This window comes from Acomys russatus, chromosome 26 (assembly GCF_903995435.1).
Source record: "Acomys russatus chromosome 26, mAcoRus1.1, whole genome shotgun sequence".
Taxonomy (NCBI): Eukaryota; Metazoa; Chordata; class Mammalia; order Rodentia; family Muridae; genus Acomys; species Acomys russatus.
The window spans coordinates 50,873,035-50,896,211 of NC_067162.1; the positions used below are offsets into that span (position 1 = coordinate 50,873,035).

The 23,177-nt window shown below is 50.7% G+C and overlaps 1 protein-coding gene across 2 annotated transcripts in view; it reads left to right on the forward strand.

The window, feature by feature from the left end:
- The window catches only part of Slc35f3 (solute carrier family 35 member F3), a 244,351-nt gene extending 223,827 nt beyond the window's left edge, over nucleotides 1-20,524 (forward strand). For both annotated transcript variants that reach the window (XM_051168983.1, XM_051168984.1), the window contains 5 exons: nucleotides 8,250-8,469; nucleotides 12,444-12,569; nucleotides 13,807-13,999; nucleotides 15,603-15,692; nucleotides 20,180-20,524. In XM_051168983.1, the coding sequence (XP_051024940.1) occupies nucleotides 8,250-8,469; nucleotides 12,444-12,569; nucleotides 13,807-13,999; nucleotides 15,603-15,692; nucleotides 20,180-20,415 (865 nt within the window). In that variant the 3' untranslated portion in view covers nucleotides 20,416-20,524. The remainder of the gene's footprint in view (nucleotides 1-8,249; nucleotides 8,470-12,443; nucleotides 12,570-13,806; nucleotides 14,000-15,602; nucleotides 15,693-20,179) is intronic.
- Nucleotides 20,525-23,177: the final 2,653 nt, after the last annotated feature.

A 23,177-nucleotide genomic window follows, 5' to 3' on the forward strand; every position in this document is an offset into this window, starting at 1 on the left:
GACACTGTCTCCAAAGTGCAGAAAGCATACATGACTGGAACTGGAAATGTAGGGGGCCGGTCCTGGGGAGCGAGCTGAGTTGGGGGCCCGAGAAGGCATCCCGGGAGGAACAGACTGTGGTAGCAGAGGCTTCCGAGCACCCAGCAGTGTCTGTTGGAATCAGTAATATAAAGGTTAGGGATGGTTGCTCTCAGGGTCTGGTGAGTAGAGGGGCTGGTACATAACATACTGGGTCGGAGCAGCCAGACAGTGACAGAGGAGAGCTCAGATCTAAAGGGAGGAGTGGCTAAGGGCCATGCCTGCTTCTCTGTGGGTGTCTCAGCGCGGAGAGGCATAGATGCACTGAAATTGGAACGCAAAGCAGGAGAGAGGATTATGGGAAATCACTGAAGAGCAACACAGGCTGTGGGGCTCCGTTTGCACCCATATCCCCTTACACCTGAGCAGGTCCTTCAGTCCCTCTGAGTCAGTGTGCAGCCAGGCCCAACCCCCCCTCCACTCCCTCTCTGACCTCAGAGTGCCTCGTGTCAGCTCCCACCTGACCTCTCTCTTGTGTGTTGTTAGTTAATTTTTATTTTCTTTTTTAATTAATAATTTATTTTATTTAATATTTTTATTATGTTTCTTTTTTAAATATACATTTATATTATTACACGTGGGTAAAATAAACTACATACAGCAGGAGGAACCGTGAGATAATCAGGAATTATATAAATGTACATGCATAGGATTTAGCTATTTCTATTTGGCAAACTTGAAGTAAACATCTTTCCTACCTTGTTGGGTCTAAATTTCTGAGTGAAGATTAATATCTATCATATCTCATCTCTATTAACTTGAAACATCTATCTTGATCTAAAAACATCTTAATCCCTAACCTATTAAGCTTAATTGAAAGACTAAACTATCTGGTCTTCAACCCCATCAGAGATTTGAGAAGGAATAAAACATAAATACTTGAGTGAACCCGGAGTGCAGGTTAGAAGCTTCCAAAACAAAAAAATGGCTGAGACAGTTTGCTGCCTGAACAGTCACCCAACACTCTCTATAATGTCGGAGCATCTTCTTCAGCCTTCTGGCCCAGTATATCAGACAGACATATTTGCGAGGCAGGAACTATTGAGGACTTGCTTACCCTGTCTTGGCAGACTTTGGCCGTCGACTCTGCCTACATCCATGCTTGCCCATTTTTAGCCAGAATTCTGTCTGTGGCAGAAATGACATTTTGCCCAGTGGCTTGTTTGCCACATTTGAAGCCATCTCCATAAGGAGGTTCTTTGATGCTCATCCTCCTCTTTCTTTGAGGCAGGCTGAGTGTTGCCAGGAGTTAACTTATCTTCTTGTCAAAGAATCTTTAGAATAATAAAAACATCTTTAAATGCCATATTCTATAGGTCTCTGAAGTTTTTGAAGACCTTGTTTAACTATTAATTTTTATTTTCAATGCGTGCATTTTCATGCTTTTGCAAACGAAAAGAGTAGTGAAGGAAATGGTGCAGTAGCACGTCCTGTTCTTGCTTACTCCAAACCCCCCACCGCACCCCGCTCCTCCCCTGCCTCCCCCGCCCCCACCTCTCCCTGGCACTTGGCTAAACAGGCTGAGCGAAGTTCTTTGAGCCTGGCTTCTGTGCTACAACATCCCGCTTCCCTTAGTCCCCTTCCCTCCAAAATAATGGTTTCCAATGTGGGGCTAAGTGTTTATTACCCTGAGCACGCTAAGGCCGTCTGCTGACTGCATCCCTTCACAAACAGCCCCTCGTTTCTCCTACAGAAATGTTTGCCTTAAAAACAAACAAACAAAAGCCCTGATTTGTCTTGATATTCATTTACCTGTTGCTGTCTTTCCAACAGCGTCTCAGAAACAAACGGTGATTTTCCATAATCTTCCTTGATTAGAAAGACTGCCCAAGGCCTCCCTCCCAGAGGGGCATCCCACAAGCAGATGCTAACCACTCTTCTACCTGCTGCTACCACCACCACCACCACTGCTGCTGTGGCTGCTGCTGCTCCTACCTGCCTCCCCTACCTTCTGCTGCTGCTGCCCTGCCTGCTGCTGCTGCCCCTGCCTGCTGTTGCTGCCCCTGCCTGCTGCTGCTGCCCCTGCCTGCTGTTGCTGCCCTGCCTGCTGCTGCTGCTGCTGCTGCTGCTGCTGCTGCTGCTGCTCCTACCTGCCTCCCCTACCTTCTGCTGCTGCTGCCCCTGCCTGCTGCTGCTGCCCCTGCCTGGTGCCTGCTGCCCCTGCCCCTCCCTGCTGCCTCCTGCTGCTGCCTCCTCCACTTGCTGCTGCTGCTGCTGCTGCTGACTGCTGACTGTTGCCTGCTGCTGCTCCTACCTGCCTCCCCTACCTTCTGCTGCTGTTGTTGCTGCTGCTGCTGCTGCTGCCCCTGCCTGCTGCTTGCTGCCCCTGCCTGCTGCTGCTGCTGTTGCTGCCCCTGCCTGCTGCTGCTGCCCCTGCCTGCTGCTGCTGCCCCTGCCTGGTGCCTGCTGCCCCTGCCCCTCCCTGCTGCCTCCTGCTGCCTCCTGCTGCTGCCTCCTCCACTTGCCACTGCTGTTGCCTGCTGCCTGACTGCTGCTGCCGCCCCTGTTATAGCTGCTGCTTCCTCAGTTTACCCTTGCTGTTGATGCCATGTCTTCTCTATAGGGACTCGGGAGGTAAAGTTGCCAAGTACTGTGTTGTGAAAGACATCTTTATTCTGTCTTCACATTGAGTCTGTGGCTGGCTACATGGCAAAGGCTAGAACAATGGTTCCTCAGCATTTAAAGCCTCCAATTGTCGAGCCTTGGGTTTTGTTGAGATGCCTGGTCCTACTATGCTTTCCTGGCCCATGACCTATTCCCCCCCCCCCCCCCCCGTTTGTTTGTTTTCTTGGGATGGGTTCTCACTTTGTAACCCACGCAGACCTCACATTCACCAGCCTCCTGTCTCTGTCCCTCAAGTACTATCATATCAGTGTGCCCACCATGCCAAGCTTTCTCTTGGGAAATCTAAAATTATGTCTTTATGCCTTGACTCCAGAAATGTGTGTCTTGTAGTTCTGAGCTGTTGCTGGAGCTTGGTGGGCTGCCGTGCTGTGGAGCTATGTCTGTCTCTTCTGGGTCTCAGGGGCTTTCTCGTCCACTTGTTATGTCATTTTGCTGTTTCTTCTTCTTTGGTTTAATACCAGGATTTCTGATTTATGTCTTGTTTTTATTTCCCTCATTGTATGGAAGATTATTTATATTGCAATCCTTCTATTTACTTTTAAATTTGTCTGTCTTCTATTTAACTTCCAAGATTACTTTCTTTTTTCCACAACCATGTGTTCATGTTTCATAGGGACACTTTATTTTCTTATGTGCTCACCCACCTCGGTGAATCATTCCAGGCTCAGTCAAGAATCTGTGTCTTTTGTGGTGCCTCTTTCAGTCAGCCCACCTCTCTTTGCTGGGCAGGATTTCCTCGGCATCTTTATACTGTGCTAATGGGCTGCCTAACGTGTCATTGTATTTAGACTTGCAGTCCTTCCCACTGAAGGGGTCAGTCTTATCTCTCTAACTGCACTACATGAGTGACCTGAGACTTCTCTTGAAGATTAAAAATAAAATAAATAATATTACATTTTTGATAAGAGAGTTGAAACTCAAGATAATTGTCCATAAAATAAAATCAAGAGGACAAAAGATAAAAACAGATTAAAAAAAAAAAAAAAAAAAAAAAAACAGGAATCCCCAATATTAAATTAAAAGGAGCCCAAGAAAGAGACATGGAAGATATGCAGAAAAAAATTACAGAAGAAATGAAAGTTTCTTAATTTAGAATGAAAGGCTTGTTTAGTTTAAGGAGTTTGCTCTGGGAGCTGTGGGGTGAGCTTGAGGGAGGCCTCCTACAGAGGTCAGAGGTCAGCTCCCACCACCCATGTCAGGAAACTCAGGGCTATTTGAAGCTGCAGCTCTAGAGGATCCAGTGCCCTCTTCTGGCCTATGTGTACATCACGTGCGTGCACCCACACGTGTCCATGCGTGCACACACCCACACACCCACACACGCAAACACACACATTTAATTTTGCTTTTCTTTTAAGAAGTTACCCTTTGGGGCCTTGGAAGTATAAGAATGCTTCTTGAGTGCTCACCTAATCGAATCAAATGTCCACCTTGATACCCCCACTGTTATCCCAGGTGGGCCTCCTTTGGAGTAACAAGTACAGGAATCCCTGACAGGAGTTTAATCATCTGTTCCAGGCCACACACATACACCCTTGTATTGCTTATATTTCATTGGTTCATGAAATACTGAGCTGAACTCAGTGGTTGACACACTCACGGCAGTTGGCACAGCCAGGGCCATACACAGATGTGTGTCGATGATGATGGCGAGCCTCTGACTCGGCTAGTGGGACATGAAAGGACTTGGGTGCACTGGAGAGCAGCCTGCCATCCTCCAGCCTTCCTCTGGAACAGAGCATCAGTGAGTGGGAGGGACGAAGGATGGCCATGGCCATCAAAAGAGCACTCACTGTAAACCAAAAGGAGTCTGTGGCAGAAGGGAACCTCTGCCCCACCCCCAGCTCTCCTGGGTCCCCTTGCAGCCAAAGGCATGCACAGGTGAGCAGCCTAGCATGTATTAGTGCTCAGTCCTTGGTCTTATACCTGTGCGAGGCTCACCAGCCTGGCAGCAGCCAGCCTCCTTGGTCTCATGAAAACCATGGTTCCCGAGCTGACCAGTCCTTTTCTGGCCATGAGATCTGAGTCCATGCTTGCTCCGTAGGCCCATGGGCCTGGATCCCTTGTACTTCCTGGGTAAGAGATCCACTCAGCCACCACTTCTCAGCAGCTTGGGAAGTCAGTCTTGAAACATGCTTCCATGTCTATACCCTTACTTCCTTCCTTCCATCCTTCCATCCTTCCTTCCTTCCTTCCTTCCTTCCTTCACTTTTCCACTACTGTCAGGCTTTGAAGAAGCCAAACAGATTTGTAGAGAGGATGTCAGCTGTTCAGCTGGCTTTGGATGGCCTGTGCCACAGTATGAATCATGCTTTATAACAGCCAGACCAGCGGGGTGTGGAGACCTTCTAGCAGCCTGCTTTAGTTACTTCCTTGTTGCATTGACCGCATTGTCTGACAGGGATGTCTTTCTTGCTGCGTTGACCGTGCTATCTGACAGGGACATCTTCCTTGCTGTGTTGACTGCACTTATCTGACAGGGACATCTCGGCCCACTGTTGCAGAAGGTCTCAGTGCATCATGGTGAGCAGGCATGGCAGAACCTGAGACTCTCATCTTGATGGATTAGGAAGCAGAGAGTGAGGCAGGAACCAGGGCCTGGGCGTGGCTTTCAAAGGCCCACCCATGTGACCAGCCAGTCCCACCTCCTCAGGACTCCTCAGCCTCCCCAGATATCACTACTGAAAGCAGACCTGCAAGGGACCCTTGAGATTTGCTGTAACACATGCCGGTCCCTTACAGAGTACAGAAAATAAGTCAGTAGTCACATCAGGACAAAACCTGTGACCCTGCTGGCATACTCACGGAAGTGTGTGACAGCAGGCACAACAGACATGAAGGAAGTTGTCATCCTTCCTGTAGGGGCTCATGGGAGTTTGAGAAAACACCACAGACAGTGCAGCTGAAATGCTGTCAAAACATCTCACAGCAAACACTAGCCCCTGAGGTAGAGGGGCAATGTGCAGCCATCCCACTAGAGTGGAAGTCATGCCTTTGACCAATTTATAGGAAGTGTTTGGGAACGGGAACATCCTGCCTGGTCCTGGCTTGTTGAGAAGCTATGGAGGGCTCCCAGACTTAGGTGGCAAAACTGTGTCATCCCCTTCAAACAGGAAGTGCTATTCTATCCTTCCTACTAAAAGAGAGATAAACATGTTTTTTGTTTAGATCACAAGTGGGGGATAAGAAAAAGACTTGTGAGAGAGCAGGTGATGTTTTTGCCCTTAGAAGTTGAACCACCATGTGGGGGAGATCGGTTATTAACCAGCTGAAAAACATCCTTGAACAAATGCTGAGAGGAGGTATAAGTATGTGCCAAAAACAGGAGGCGGGGCCTTTGGAGACTTGGGATAGTTTTGGCTGTTCATCACTGCACTTCGAGCCACTCCTAGAGAGAACCGCTCGAGGGAAGGCTTTGGGGCTCTGGGCTGTGGCTGAAGTTCCAAGTTCTGCTTGCTCCAGGTTCCAGCAGAAGAAATCCTGCTGGTTACACCAGGAGAATTGTTCCTCGGAGTTGATATCCTTATGATTTCATTATTGTATTTTTTAATCTCCTTTTCCTATTGTTTAGGTTAGTCAGGTTATAAGTGAGGTATTCTCAGTTACTAAGTTTGTAATAAAATATATTTGCTAAGAAAATTGAGAGTACATCCCACCTTGCAGACCCCCGGCCCTCTCTAGTAATTTTTCTGTTTCTTCCATGACTCCCTCATACTTGACTAATTTTAGATCAGTCAGTAGAACAAATAACAAAATTAAGTTCAAAATATTGCCAGATCCCCTTTGGCTCCTGGTTTTAATTTTCTCTTGTTGCTGTATTTTAATACCATGTGATCCCAGGCACACTACTCTAGTGTAGTGTGGTATTTGGCTAGTGATGTCTTTTCTTCAGCTCTGTGAGGATTAATAAGGCCTGAATCTACTTCTAAGTCACATGCCAGCTGCCACTGAGCTGTGTCACATCTGTAAGCCTGGACAGGGACTTCTGGGGAGAGCACCTGCTCAGCCATTCTTCTCCTCACCAGGATCTTCTGGTTCTGCATCCACAGCCATCCAAGGCTGGGCAACCCCTCCCCGCAGGCTCTGTTACTGCCCCCAGGCCTCCACCCCTCCATTGCTTCTTCCACTGACTCTGAAAGGCAGGCTTTGCTCTTCTTAAACATTTTAAAGAGAGCAATGAGCTCTCCTTGGGGAACCTAAAATGATCTGAAAGGCACCGTCTGATAAGATCCTGACCTCCTCCTGGGTGCGCCTGCCTCTTCTGTTCCGGGGAGGCTTAGCGAAAGGGAGACATAAGCTTCCACACTGTAGAATAAAGTAGGGAGAAGATGTGCAGGTTGTTCAGACAGTTTGTGTCAGAGCCAGAATGCAGTAATGTGCTGAAAAACTTCCCACCCTGGGGCTGGAGAGATGGCTCAGTAGTCACGAGCATTTGCTGCATCTGCAAAGGACCCAAGTTCAGTTCCTAGCAACCATAGAACGCAGCTCACAGCTGCCTGTAACCTGGCTTCTCAGGATCTGACACCCTTTTCTGGACTCCATGGGCGTATGCCCACATGTGTGCAGAAATCTACACAGAGGCACGCACACATACATACAGTCAAACAAATCTTTTGTAAGTGCATATCCCTGCCTGACCACAAAGGCAAGCTCTCCACTCTTATTCACCACCTTTCCCATTGTAAATAAGTAAATTAATTAATCAGTTAATTAATTAACTAATAGTCTAGCCCACATAGGTTTTTCTATCCTTTAGACATTGTGATATGACATTGTCACCCACAGTGTTCACACTTGAAACCCACACTTGAAACCCATCTTAGTGTTTCAGTAAGTTTACAATTCTATGTTGAGCCATGGGGTCATGGGTCATGGGCCATGGGTCAGATGCCCCTGGCAGTGACTTTCTTCTTCCACTTGGAAGCTACAGAGCTACCGCTCAGTTGGCCACCGTGGACTTAGGTCAGATAATCCCAGCACACCTGCCATGACCCCCATCAGCTCCAAACTACTTGGAGGAAGCAAAAGGGACAAGCAGCCTGTGATATCAGGTTACTGGGCGAGCAACAGGTCACAGCCACCTCTCACCCCAGCTCCAGGGAATCTAACATCCTCTCATGACCTGCACACCAAGCATACAAGAGACATACACATATACATCAAATAATGACAAAAATAATAGTAAGTAAGAGACCCTGTCCTCTTATGCCTTCTGTGTCTGCTCTTCTTTTGAGGCGGGATTGCATGTGGCCCAGGTTGGCTTCAAACTCTCTGTGTAGTTGAAGGTGACCCTTGAATTTCTGATCCTCCTGCCTCCACCTCCCAAATGCTGGAATTGCGGGCTCGTGCCTGCAGGCCTGGTTTCCGCAGTGCTGGGGACGGAGCCCAGGGCTTCTTGCATGCTAGGCAAACACTCTAGCGACTGGACCATATCCCCAGCCCTGTTATATTTTCTTTCACTTATTAGTGTACATAGTAGAGGGCTAGCCGTGGTCTGTGCGAACCCAGGATGCTAACACAGCCTCTCTCTCTCTCCCCCGGTTTAGGGAGTGCTGCCGGTTTTTTGGAGACAACGGCTTGACCTTGAAAGTGTTCTTTACCAAGGCAGCACCCTTTGGTGTTCTTTGGACTCTCACAAACTACCTGTACCTACACGCAATAAAGAAGATAAATGCTACCGACGCCTCTGCTCTCTTTTGCTGCAACAAGGCCTTTGTGTTCTTGCTGTCATGGATCGTGCTCAGGGACAGATTCATGGGAGTGCGGGTAAGTTCTGTTACCTGTCTTCCTGCCTCTCTCAGTCATGCCAACAAGAACCTGCGCCCTTGGCTGACTTGCCTCCGCGTGCTAGACTGCAAGCATCCACTGCAGCCTTCTGTCTCTCAGCAGCACTCCGTTCTTGCTGTGGTTTGCAGACCTTCTTGCTTGCCGGCCTTGCTAGACAGGCGTCCGTGAGAGCACCTCTCATCCCCGTCATGCACGTGAGCATTTCCTGAAGTTTGCGCCAAGCAGCCAAAGCAGGGAGTCAGCCAGAGAGCGGTGATGTCCTTGTCACTGCTCTCTTCCTGCCCCACGACAACACAACCTTCCAATCTGCAGCGTTCGGCGTGGCTGTGCCCATGTTATTCTGACTCTTGGGTTGGGATGCGTCTGAAATCCCGAGGAATCCTTGGGTGTGCATGCACGGGAGGCGTGTGGGGCCTTACCTGGATAGTGTGGCCAGAAACAAAAGTGCTAAGTTAGAGCTGGGGAATGGTACAGGCAGGGGTTGGGGAGGGGGTTCACTTCAAACTACAGATCGAGGGCAAATACTATGACATTCCTTGTGTGGACTGGAATGTTCCAGGGGGGAGTCATGGTAAATTTAAAGCTAGCCACGTTTCCTAATAGTCGTGTGGAGCATGGTAAATGCGCTGTCAAAATCCAGCGGGAACACGGATAGATCCAGGGAGAGGAAATAGGTGCCGCCACCTATCAAGAACGGAATCCTGGTGGCTTCTGATCTGCTCCCTCTGGTGGCTAGGGACCCCCTCTACTGTTCATGCCCTTGTCACATAGTAGGGCAGAACACTGGTCACTGGCGCACAGCTAAGAATTTCCTCCTTCCCCCTGCATGCTCAGGACTAGCACAGGGTAGCCCCACTCGAGCTAACCAGGCTGGCAGCCATCAGGAGGCAGGTTCCAGGTCTTCTGTTTCTGTCCTTGCTTCATTGTCCTGGAATAGTGACATCACCTTAAGGCTGGGCTTACGCCCACCTGAGTTATACAAACAGCAGTGGGGACATGAGTCAACTGCTGGTTCGTATTTTTAGCTTACAGCAGCCAGAGGGAGTTTGTTTTGAGACTCAGTGTTAATTTTGGAATAAAAACTCACGCCCTGGGCTGCCACCCAGAAAAGCCTTCAGCAAATTAGGATCGAACGCATCTCGGGAAGGACTGCAGGTGCTTTACCCAGACTCCGGTGTGCGGGTGACACTGACCCCTGGTTACACCTTTCCGAGCTTTACGTAGGGGTCAAAGAACCAAGAGACTCTGTAGCCCTTTGGGGCATGAAGCAGATATACAGAACACATTTTTGTTGTGTTGAAGAGACTCTTCAAGGTCAATAGTGCATGCTGCAGAGAAGACAGGATGGTCTGGGGTTGAGCGATGGGGGTGTGGACAAACTTGAACTTCTCAGCTGACCCACAGAACAAAAAGGTGTTTAAGATTTGTGACCACTGTCTGTGGATAGACAGGAGGCTTCCCAGCACAGCCTGCAAGTGTCAGCCTCTGACTAAAGTGTTCTCTGCTGCCCACTGCACACTGCAGCTTTGTGCTGAGGCTTTCAGAACTCAGTGGGTGATGCAGGGAGAGGCCATGGGGCCGGCATGGGTGACCGGATGCTGTGATACGCAGACACCACTGCGCAGGCGCGCTCTCCATTAGACCTGAATGCCTTCCCAGTGCAGAGCTCAGGCAGCTCATGGGATCTGTGGGACCTAACCATAGACAGTTGGAGAAATAAGCCCACGGTCATGGCTAACTGCAGAAATTACTCAACATTCAGGTAGTCAGAGGCAGGCAGCGACTTCCACTGGGGACTTTCCAAAGACTTAAGAGCTAATACAGTTTCCAGCCTGGGGCTGAGGGAGTTAATGCCAGCTTCATAGGCTTGAAGGACATGACCAAGGCTCCTCCATGTCGGGGGGGGGGGGTCAAGGAGGGGGAGCAGCAAACTGTGTGATTACAACAACAGTTGCTTCAGTCACCCAGTTACAACTTCTTGGGGATGGGAAGGGGCACCTGCAGTTTTAGGTGAAGTGGACAGGTCCAAAAATAAGGAAATGTGTCTCTAGAACACCATGGAGACCCTGGTAACTCCTGGTGTCAGTAGGCAGGCTGTTGCCAAGCTGTTTAAACACCACTCAAGCTGTCCTTGTCTCTACTCCAAGCATTTTCATGTATGCCCTGAGCCAGAGGTTCTTGCATGGTGGCCAAATGTTCAGCCTGGGAGCAGGTGAAGGTTCTGTGGGTCTGTGAGCAGAATACCAGTGTCTGAATCTCAGCTTGCCCAATCTTTAAAGTGGACAGAGAAGAGAGGTCACTGTCCGGTGCCCTCCATTAAAAACTTGTACACAGAACTTGTCAATCTACAGGACAAATTTGACAGAGTCTGAGGAGGGTTCACTGTAGCACAGAAAATAGGCAGGGAATGCTTTCACACTAAAAACAAAACAACACCCACCTCCACCCACACCCGTGTCTTAGTGTGTGGAGCATGTGGCTCTTCCACATCACACTCCATGGACTCACAGGCGGGGGGTGGGGAGGGAATGCTTGGCCTCTGAGCTTCTGACTGAAGGGTCCTGAGAATGAAGTGGGAAGCTGTCCATACACTTCTGCCTGACAACTTGCCTTCCAAAGGGACCACTGAAGCTCAGAGAACAGGCACCCCACAGCGAGGTCCCTAGAGATCAGGACCAGTGCTGGGACCCCCCCAAGAAGTCACTGTCTTGGTTGTACCCCTCGTGCTGAGACAAAACACACAACAAATGCAACTTACAGAGGAAGGGTTTGCTCTGGCTCGAGGTTTTAGGGGACACAGTCCACCACGGTGGGAAAGGCACAGAGTCAGGATGGCAAGGCAGCTGCTCACACTGCAGCCAGGAAGCCGGGAGATACGGATGCTGGTGCTCGGCTCGCTTTCTCCCCTTTTATTCCATCCAAGACCCCCAGCCCACAGGATGGTGCCACCACACTCAGAGTGGGTCACCCTACCATCACTAGCCCAATCTCCCTCACAGGCAGGTCCAGTGTTCTCACGATGAGCCTAGCTCCCACCCAGCTGACTGTCACACCATGGCAATCATACTTGCCCAGATTTGCTGTCAGACAGACCTGGAGAAGCTGCCAGCTGCCTTAACCTCTCCGAGCCTTAAGTCTTTATGTCTCTAAAAGGGGGTGACTGACAACAACTTTCTGTTTTGAGGCTAATTGAGAAGGCACTAGGAAACACTTAGCCTGCACTGCCCCTCCCCTGCCCAGCTTAGCTGTTGGATGTGCCACTTAGGTCAGTGTTGAGGGATCTTCCCCTCCCCTTGTTTCCTGGGGTTCTGGGGGCTCTGTGGCTGCCTCTGCTGGAACCCTGCACTTATTCTGGATACCAGAGCACGTCCTCCTCCAAGAGTCCACATAACAACCTGCAAGTGCTAAAACACCATAGAGGGGAGACCCGGCTAAGGAGAAGGGATAGGGCCCTTCCAGGCCAGGATGTGGTCTGTAGCCCTGGATGGACAGTGGTGCGGCCAGGCCCTGCTGCTAGTGTGTCAGATGAGGACAACCTCTGCTGTCCCCGCTGTGTGATCCCGGCTGACGAGGGAAAACACCAAACCCAGGCCCTGTGAGATAATACTGGAAAGAGATCTCAGTAGTTCCCAGATGGTGACCAGGTACTGTTCCTCAGACCTTGCCACGAGTGAGCAACCTGTCCCCAGAATATGATCCCCAATCTGTCACGGCTCAGTGACCAGCCTTGCTGCAGCCAGAGACAAAGCCTCACCAGCACCCTGGCTACCCCTGCCTCAGGATTTGTGTCATGCCAAGCTTGGAAAGGCGTCAGCCAATTCTGTCCCTTCTCCCCAGGAGTCCTGGGCTGCAACACCACTTTCCTCCACCTGGAAGAGCCCCGTGAGTAGAACGTTCTAGCACCTCCCTCCCAATCCTGACACTGTTTCTCTCCACCCCGCCTCCCCCTGCAGATTGTGGCCGCCATCCTCGCCATTGCAGGCATTGTCATGATGACCTACGCAGACGGCTTCCACAGTCACTCCGTCATCGGCATAGCCCTGGTGGTGGGCTCCGCCTCTATGTCAGCCCTCTACAAGGTAGGCACAGTGGACCTACTTCCCCAGCAGGCTCTGGGGCAGCCAAGCTCTGAGCTGGGGCTCAGAGCCTGTCACTTTGGACCTTCTGGGTGGGGTCTGGGCTTCTAAGAAGAGCAGATATTTTTTCATTATGCACCAAGAGGCAGACAACATGAGGCCAGGGCCCAGGCAGGCAGCTGAGGGAGTCTCGACCCCCGAGCCTGCCCCTGTGCTTGTGCCTGATGGAACACAAAGACCATATTACATGTATGGCTTTGTCATGTAAATCCTTGGCCATGTGACTTTGGGGACACTAGCCAATATGAGTCTGTGAGTGGTAGAAACACAGCTTGTGAAGTGAATGCACAAAAGCATCCTTGGCAAGAGTTGGACGGAGTGGCTTATGGGTCTGTCGCGCCATCACTCACTGAGGTGGCAACATTGCCACAAGCTTGTGGTGAGCCTTTGCCTCAGAAAAGGAAAACTAAGTTTTGACAAAATACTAGAAGCAATTGAGGTACTAGACAGCCAGTGACTGTTCTGTAGCGGGCGTCAGGCTCCGAGGTCTCACTTCCCCCGGCTGCTGTCTCTCCCCCCTCCTCTCCTCTCTTCTCCCCTAGGTCCTCTCCCTCCTGCCTAGGTGGAGAATAGAAAATACAGACATTTTCAGGCCTACAAAAAGTCACCTCAGCCCCTAGTGATCACTCCTCCAGCAGCTGTGGGACCACGTGCTCGCTCACTCACACAAGCCTCAGCACGTGTCCAGAGGGACTGACTGGGCAGCCAGGAGATCTTCACCTCCTTTCCCTACTGCCTGCACATATATGGGGAACATATCAGGCAAAGGAGCCATGAGGAACACACACACACACACACACACACACACACACACACACACACACACACACATACACACACACACACACATGTGCTGTGTCCTGGGCCAGCATCAATTTGGAAGCTCCAGAGAGAATGTGCAATCATGGCAGATAGTTCTAAGGAGTGCAGCCTTGTGAACACAACACGTATCCACCATATCCAATGCACAGACCCATATGGCTCCTGGGAATAAGGTCTGTGAGGCCAGACATAGTCAGCCTGGGCTGACATGTGGACTGCAACACTCCGTCAAGTTCACCACCGACAGACAGGTCAAAGCCGGTGCAACTACAGTGCCCGATGTGCAGTGAGCCCTCCGGCTTTGCCGTTCCCACATAGGCGGTCCGGGTCTACCTTCACCTCCCCCTCTCTCCGGCAGGTTCTGTTCAAGCTGCTGCTGGGCAGCGCCAAGTTCGGGGAAGCGGCCTTATTCCTGTCCATCCTGGGCGTGTTCAATATCCTCTTCATCACCTGCATCCCCGTCATCCTCTACTTTACCAGGGTGGAGTACTGGAACTCCTTCGACGACATTCCATGGGGAAACCTCTGTGGCTTTTCCATCCTCCTGTTGAGTAAGTGGCACCAGCCCTGAGTGGAAGCCCCAGCCCATAGCAGACACAGAACTCTTCAGAAACTCAAGTTATGAAGGATAAGTCCATGGTCCCTGCTGCTTTAAAGTTCTCACTCTTTTTCAAAGTCCTTGCATTAAAAAAACAAACAAACAAAAAACAAAACAAAAAACCCGATATATAAGGTTTTCTAAAAAAGATTTTTTGGGGACTGGTCTTATAAGGTAGGGCTTTAAAACAGATGTATTTATTTCATTGTAAGTGTGTGTGAGTGTGTGTTTATGTTTATGAGGTTTTCCTGCATATATGTGCCCCATGTGTATGCTTGACACCTGTAGAGGTCAGAAAAAGACATCAGATCCCCTGGGACTGCAGAGACTGATGGGTGTGAGCTACAGTGTGGGTGCTGGAAACCAAGTCCTTGTCCTCTGTGTGGGGATCAAGGGCTCACGGAGAATGTCCTTGCTCCTCCTTTTAGTTGTGACTTGCATGGATATGTGTGCGACTGAGTGAGTTTGTTCAGGTATCCACGGAGGCCAGACGAGGCTGTCATGTGTCCTGGAGCTGGAGTTACCAGTAGCTGTGAGCTGTCTGGTGTAGGTGCTGCTGGGAATTGAACCTGGGTCCTCTGAGAGAGCAACTGGTGCTCTTAATTGCTGAGCCAACTCCCCTCCCCCACCATCCCTGGATTTTATGAGGGATTTGCCCAGCTGTGGCCTTTGTCGCTGCGACCGTTGTTGCTGTGAATAGCACAGCCCCAGTCTGGGGTTTGTGAGTTCACGTAGCAGGTACCATGGGGCCATGGCCGAGGTGTCACTGCTCAGTACAAATGATTGATTACCACCTCCACTATGGTTTCACCATCAGCACCTGCACTGCTAGACAAGGCTGTTGCTAGGCAGAAAAGTGACAGAGGCACCTCACGAGTTGACAGATATGGACGGCCAAAAGCAACCTAGGGGAGGGAAGGATTCATCTGGCTCCACTTCCGGGTCACAGCCCAGCACTAAGTGAAATCAGGGCAGGAGCTCACATGCAAGACTATATAGAGGAGCGAGTGGCTTGCTGGACTTTAGCTCAATCACTTAGCTCGAGTCGGTAGCCCATGACCACCTGCCTGAGGACTGACTCTGCCCACAGTTCTGGGGCCTCTTACATCAGTTACCAATCAAGACAGTCCCCCACAGACCTGCCCACGCAGCACTCCAATCTGGGTAATTACTCAATAGAGACCTCCTTTCAGGTGACGATAGCTGTCAAGTTGACAATTAAAGCTAATTGGGACACCTCACGTCCCTATTCAGCCACCCCAGGAGCGGATCCACCAATGAAGAGTAGCAGCAGCTTTTTGGTCACCTTCTTCAGACCCTTTCCCTTCTCCAAAGCTCAGGTTCTGTGGTTTGTTACAACGCTCCTCCTGACCCCCAATCCTGGACCCTCAAGAAAACTTTTAAATGAAACAATGGGACAGTCCTTGTAGTGCCTGCCTCTTGTCTCCCTGAGATGCTGGGGTCAAACAGGCCAGCTCTGAGGTCAAGGACAGAGGACAGTTATGAGTAAATACAGTCTTGACTTTTTTGTTTTTTGTTTTTTGTTTTTATTTCAGCATTCAATATTGTATTAAACTTTGGAATCGCAGTCACGTACCCCACGCTGATGTCTCTCGGAATTGTCCTCAGTGTGCCTGTGAATGCAGGTAAGCGCTGCCTCGTGGGTTTCTGTCTCTTTTATAAACATACCACCTGGGGCTTACGCACACCTTCACACAGACGTTCACACCTGTGTCACTGTAGATGCGGCAGAACACACCCTTCACCTCTGTGAAGAACCAAGGCACGTTTAGTACAATCCTGCTTGTCTTATGTGCTGTGTTTTCCCGTGACAGGTTTGCGTTGTTTTCTTTAACTGCTTCTCTGTACTTGGGATGGAACCAAGGGCCTCGTTCACACTAAGCAAGCTTCCTATCATGGAGCTATATCTCCTTCATCCTTTTTAAAAACATTTTATTTTGAGGCATGGTCTGGCTAGCCTTGAACTCACTTCATAGCCCAGGCAGTCTGAATGTGCAGTTCTCCTGCCCAGGCATCAGGCCCAGTTTAGCAGAGAAACTGCTATGTCCAGTTGAGCACAGAAAGCCCAGGGCTGGCTACCTCTATCTTAAAGCATAGGGCAGAAAATCACTCAGTTTTTGCAAGTGACTTCGTTGAGGAGAAGTTGCCACATTGGGCAGTCATGTGGAAACAGGTTGGCGCTCCAACGAGGCAGGAATATTATTTCCTCCTGCCTCCTGGGAGAGGGTGAGAGCCCTTTGTTTGGGTGCGTGAACCCACTTTGTCCTGCCCTAGGGCCTTGTAGCTGACACAAGTTGGCAGTTCTTCCAAAAGCTTGCCTTCGCCTGCCCTCACTTCCTCTCCCTGGCTGCCTTACCTTGGTTGGAGCTTTGGATTTTCTCTCCAGAATCCTCCACCTCATGCCCTGGCTCCCTGCAAACTTGCCTCTGGACCACCCAGTTTCAGGCCACTAGGGGACCAGCCTCTAGGGACCTAGCCCCATATCCTAGTCACAGCAGAGTTTGCAGAAGCAAAGCCACTCTGGGTTCCACAGACAGGCCTGAGGTCTGTCCCCTCCCCACCCCAGCCCCGCCCTTCCCCATACTTCTTTACTCCTCACCTTAGCCAGACTCTTCCAAGTGCCTCATGGCCACAGTGGAGAAGGGGCCTCAGAACTCCTGGCTCAGCCCAGCACTGCCAACCCCATCCTAGACACCTGAGGCCCCCATTCGTCAGCGCTTTGGTCAGTGAGTCTCCTCACAGTCTAAGGCTGTGCTTGCTCTTCTCACTTCATATTGAGAAGTAAAGGAAACAACAGACAAGGCAGCACTTCAGAGCTGGGGGGTGGACAGCACGCTGGCACACCCTTGTCGTCACAGCACCAAAGAAGCACAGTCCGGGGGCGGGGGCAGAGGGCTTCCCTGGACTCACGGACCAGCCAGCCATGAGCTCTAAGCAAGACAGAGCAAGAGAGGTGAGATGGTGCCAAGGAGACAACAGCTGAAGTGGCCCTTGATCTCCAAACACAGCACACATGTGTACACACATGCATATGTGCACGTGCACACCTACGCACAGGTAGAAAGAGAAAGACTTCAAGATGCATAAGGCATCTGAGCTCCTAGACGGCTGCAGTCTGAGTCTGCTTGGCTCCTATGGACACTTCTTATGGCATCCCACTACAACCATGTGCTTTAATTGGATGTAACATGGGAACACAGTAAAAGGCATGTCCCACATCAGCCTGGCACCGAGAGTTACTCTGGCCATAACCTACAGCCAAAGGTCAGTAAGAAAACATCACATAGGTCTTACCTGCGGAAGAGAGGGATAATCCCGTGTCAAAGGCAGGAATCCAGCTCCTGTTGGGAGGAGGGAACGCAGGGACCAGCGCTCTGGAACTTGGCAGAGCAGAGCAGCCGCTGGCCTGCAGGGCTCACCCTGGCGTCTGCTCAGGGGATCCTGGGTGAGCATCCCCAGCCAACGAATTAACAGAACGCTGTCTCTCCTGAGGCAGCCAAGGTTCAAATGGGCTCAGCTTGGGTTAGGTAAGGCGAGAAGAGAGGTCACCCCCAAACAGAAGGAAGGTGACTTCAACACATTGGCGCTCAGTGCACCGTGAGCATTGTTAGGAGAATTAGATTTTTACAAACTGATCTAAACCTACTTCCCACTGAGCCCTGTCACGTGGTTGCCCATCAGGACAAGCCAGCAGTGGCCTTTCAGGAAGGCCTCAGAGAAAGGGCGCCACCTGAGGCTTAGAGACTCCTGGTAATGAATGGTCAGGGAAGATCCTGAATGCCTCACAGGAGCTGGGTGGGGTGGCACGCGCCTGTGGTCCCAGCACGTGGGGGGTGAAGGCTTGAGAATCAGGGATTCCAAGTCATCCTCAGCTACATAGTGAGTTCAGGGATAGCCTGGGCTACACGAGACTCTATTCCAAGAAACAGGAATGGCGGAGTTGGAATGAAGTGTCTGAGTGAAGACGCTGCCACCATGCCTGGTGTCCTAAGACAGATTCCTGGGATCTGCAAGGTGGAAGATGAGAAATGGCTGCCCCCAAAAGCTGTCCTTTGACATGTGCCCCCGACACTCACAAGACCATAAGCATGCATGTTAGATAGGTGGTAGATAGATAGATGATAGATGGATAGATAGATAGATGATAGATAGATAGATAGATAGATAGATGATAGATACTCATTAGATAAATCATAGATAGATAGACAGATAGATAGATAGAATTTTTAAAAAGAAAATTCACAAATACGATCCTAAAAGAACTGTATCAGGTTTGCTTATCAAAACATACATACATGTACATACATGTAGTCAGATTAAATTATAAAATAAGTGTCAGGTACAACATCCTAGGTAATGTGAGAAGTACAAAAAATATAAATAAAAAAATAATATTTTCTTTATCCTGAAACCCCAAATTGGCCAGAATTAAACTTTAGCATGTCTCATTACACTTGCCCTCTCAATTGCCCTGGGTTTATTATTTATTCCCCTCCCCCCATCATACTGAAGTCACCATTTACACTTAGCTGCTGGTTTAGATTCGCATGGCAACACACAGGCACGAGGCCTCAGAAGAGTCAGGCGTTAAAGATAGTCAGGCAGTGTTCTAGAGGCAGCGCCGGCCTGCCCTAGTGGATGCCCAGACTTACCACATGCGTGCCCACAGCCCTGCCCTCGCGGATGCCCAGACTTAACCACATGCGTGCCCACAGCCCTGCCCTAGTGGATGCCCAGACTTACCACATGCGTGCCCACAGCCCTGCCCTAGTGGATGCCCAGACTTACCACATGTGTGCCCACAGCCCTGCCCTAGTGGATGCCCAGACTTAACCACATGCGTGCCCACAGCCCTGCCCTAGTGGATGCCCAGACTTACCACATGTGTGCCCACAGCCCTGCCCTAGTGGATGCCCAGACTTAACCACATGCGTGCCCCACAGCCCTGCCCTAGTGGATGCCCAGACTTACCACATGCGTGCCCACAGCCCTGCCCTAGTGGATGCCCAACTTACCACATGTGTGCCCACAGCCCTGCCTAGTGGATGCCCAGACTTAACCACATGCGTGCCCACAGCCCTGCCCTAGTGGATGCCCAGACTTACCACATGCGTGCCCACAGCCCTGCCCTCGCGGATGCCCAGACTTAACCACATGCGTGCCCACAGCCCTGCCCTAGTGGATGCCCAGACTTACCACATGCGTGCCCACAGCCCTGCCCTCGCGGATGCCCAGACTTAACCACATGCGTGCCCACAGCCCTGCCCTAGTGGATGCCCAGACTTACCACATGCGTGCCCACAGCCCTGCCCTCGCGGATGCCCAGACTTAACCACATGCGTGCCAACAGCCCTGCCCTAGTGATGCCCAGACTTACCAAATGCCGTGCCCACAGCCCTGCCCTCGCGGATGCCCAGACTTAACCACATGCGTGCCCACAGCCCTGCCTAGTGGATGCCCAGACTTACCACATGCGTGCCCACAGCCCTGCCCTAGTGGATGCCCAGACTTACCACATGCGTGCCCACAGCCCTGCCCTAGTGGATGCCCAGACTTACCACATGCGTGCCCACAGCCTGCCCTAGTGGATGCCCAGACTTACCACATGCGTGCCCACAGCCCTCTGCCCTCGCGGATGCCCAGACTTAACCACATGCGTGCCCACAGCCCTGCCCTAGTGGATGCCCAGACTTACCACATGCGTGCCCACAGCCCTGCCCTAGTGGATGCCCAGACTTACCACAATGCGTGCCCACAGCCCTGCCCTCGCGGATGCCCAGACTTAACCACATGCGTGCCCACAGCCCTGCCCTAGTGGATGCCCAGACTTACCACATGCGTGCCCACAGCCCTGCCCTCGTGGATGCCCAGACTTAACCACATGTGTGCCCACAGCCCTGCCCTCGCGGATGCCCAGACTTACCACGCGCACGCCCACAGCCCTGCCCTCGCGGATGCCCAGACTTAACCACATGCGTGCCCACAGCCCTGCCCTAGTGGATGCCCAGACTTACCACGCGCGTGTCCACAGCCCTGCCCTCGCGGATGCCCAGACTTACCACGCGCGTGCCCACAGCCCTGCTGCTCTGTCAACATGCTCTGTCTCCTACAGTGGTCGACCACTACACCAGTCAGATAGTCTTCAACGGGGTCCGGGTCATTGCCATCGTCATCATCGGCCTGGGCTTCCTCCTCCTGCTCCTGCCAGAAGAGTGGGACGTCTGGTTGATCAAGCTGCTCACCCGCCTCAAAGTGAGGAAGAAGGAGGAGCCGACCGAGAGCAGTGGAGACCTGGGCGCAGGTCCCCAGAACAGGAGCAGAAGAGCCCGCCCATCCTTTGCTCGCTGAGACCGTTCCTCTAGGGCTCTGGGACATCCCTGGTAACATTTTTTTTTTTTTTTTTTTGAGGTCTATTCCTGAGGGAGGAACCTCGGCTGGGTGAGGTGTACATACATGTACAGTTCTATGGTATTTATTGGCATGTCCAATTTGCTTGCACTTTTCCACATCAGACCTTCCACTTAAGGGAACCAACTAAAATGGAAGAGGAAAGGCTCTGTCAGTGAACGTAAAGTGTGGTGAGGTGAGCCTTGTGCTGACTGCTTCAGAGGGCAAGCACGCGGGACAAAGCCAGGGCGAGTGCTCTGCCTCTTAGCAACTGAAAATGACATTGTACACTGTGATTATTTTTCAGCTATAGTAGGTCATATTTTGTTTTATACCAGAACTGTATACTTAATTTTAAGGAATTTCAATGAACCAAAAGATAACTGTCAGTTAGTCTGGATGGGTGGATGGGTGTGTGGATATACAGCTAAGCATATGGATGGGCAGATGGGTGGCGAGCAGGCGGGTGTGTGGGAGGTGAAGCAGTACACGGCGGCGGGCAGGAAGGTAAATGGAGGACAGGCCTGTGTCGGGTCCCGCGATGGAAAGCAGAACCCTGACCTAGCTGGCCTGCTCCCCCGCGTCTTCACAGGACCACGAGGAGAACTTAGTGCCTTCTACAGCATCTCCGTCCTTACCTATGTGAAGCAAGGTGACATCGTATGTCGCTGGCGCCGTCTCTTAATCTAGATGTAGAAATCTTTAAAACAAACAAACACGAGTTCTATGTGCGTGTGTGTGTGTGTGTGTGTGTGTGTGTGTGTGTGTGTGTGTGTGTACATGAAAGCGACAGAACTGGCGGCCCATGTGTTTGGAAGGCGGTCGGCGGTGCGCCGTGTGGGAGGGACTGCTGCTGCTTTCACTTCCAGACCAAGACTGAAATACTATTTACTGAGTCTGTAAACCTTTTTAAGAGACTTTTAAGCACTGGCTGTTTACTTACACAATTTAGGTCTGCCAGGAACTTCTATCTGTGATAGAGCTGTACAGAGGGACCGGGGTTAGAGTTTACTATTTTTGAAGTTTACATTGTTACATACAAATGGGAATCTGATTCTGAACCGGCGTCCTGTCCCAACGGTGCATTCCAGAGCCGTGGAGTCTTTAGTTTCCTGGGGGAAAGGGGCCCTCACGACCTGAACTTTTTAGCCAATTATTATTCTCAGTTTCCATTACTTGTTTGCCCAAACAGATTAATAAAATATTTGAAACAAGAAAGGATGCATCGAGCGTGCTTTCAGCCCCACCTTGAAGGGTCCTGATGCCTCGTGGGAGGGCGGCCATTGCTGTGGTGACGGACAGCTGCACAACAGTCGCAGAAACTGTCAGTCCCTGGGGCTGAAGAGATGGTGCAAGGGGAAGGGCACAGTAGTGAACGCTTGCTGCACAAGCACGAGAACCCGAGTTCACATCCCTGGCATCCATGTAAACAGCTGAGCATGGCTGCATGTGCACAAACGCATGTAGGCACAAGCAAACTCACATGCATGTACATACACGTGAATGCACATGCACACACATGTACACATGCACATGTGCACACAGGCAGGTACATACATGCACACACAAAACACACATGCATATACATATGTATACAATGCGTGCACACACAAAGTCACATGCATGTACACACATGGATGAGCATACTCACATGTACATATGCATGCACTCACATACACAATGCTAATGCACATGTGCACGCACAGGCATGTGCATGCATATACACATAAAACACATACAATGTACACTCACACAAGCTCACATGCATGCTCAGACATGAATGCATGCATATACACAAATACACAGAGGCATGTACATGTATGCACATACACACAAATACATATATGCACACCCATATGCATGCAGACACACACAGACACACATGTACACTATCACACACAAATGCATGCACATGCACATACACATGCATACACATATGCACACACACATACACACACACACACACACACACACACACACACACACACACACACACACCTGTAACTCCAGCCTGTAAGCAATGGAGGCAGAAAGGTTGGTGAAACTGTGTCTAGACAACTGTGGCCATGAGCTATGAGACTCAAGTGTCTTGTGCAGAGCTGCAGAGGGCAGGGTTCCTAAAGATGAGCAAGAATCATGTCACCCATGCCTAGAGTGTCTCCACACCAGGAAATCCAAAATGCAGCCCAGATGGCGAGGTCCTGGCCTGTCACCCCCACCACCAAATACTTCATTTAGCTCAGCCACAACATTATAAAGTTTGAGATACCTTCCCTGTAGCAAATCTATCATCTCCCGTCAGCTCATTGAGATTTTTTTTTAATGGTGCTGGGGAGATGGCTCGGCCATTGGCAGCACTGGCTGCTCATCCAAAGGACCCGGGTTTGGCTCCCAGCACCCACAGGGCAGCTCCCAACTGTCTGCAGCTCCAGTTCCAGGGGATCTGACACACCTTCTGCTGCCGTGCGCATATGTGTATGCAGGCAAGACACCCATAAACATGATTTTTTTTAATTTAAAGATATAAAAAATTGGGAGCTCCTTCCTGCTGACGCTCTCAGCCCTTCCTCCTTTTTATCACAACTCCGATCCTTTGTGTTCCCACTGATCCCCAGGGATCACGTCCTATCAGGGGCCTCCAGTGGCCACCCAGGCTGGCACTCTGGTCAGACGCTTGCTCAGCCATCACCAGACAAGCTTCTCCTTGCAGGGCATGGGCACTG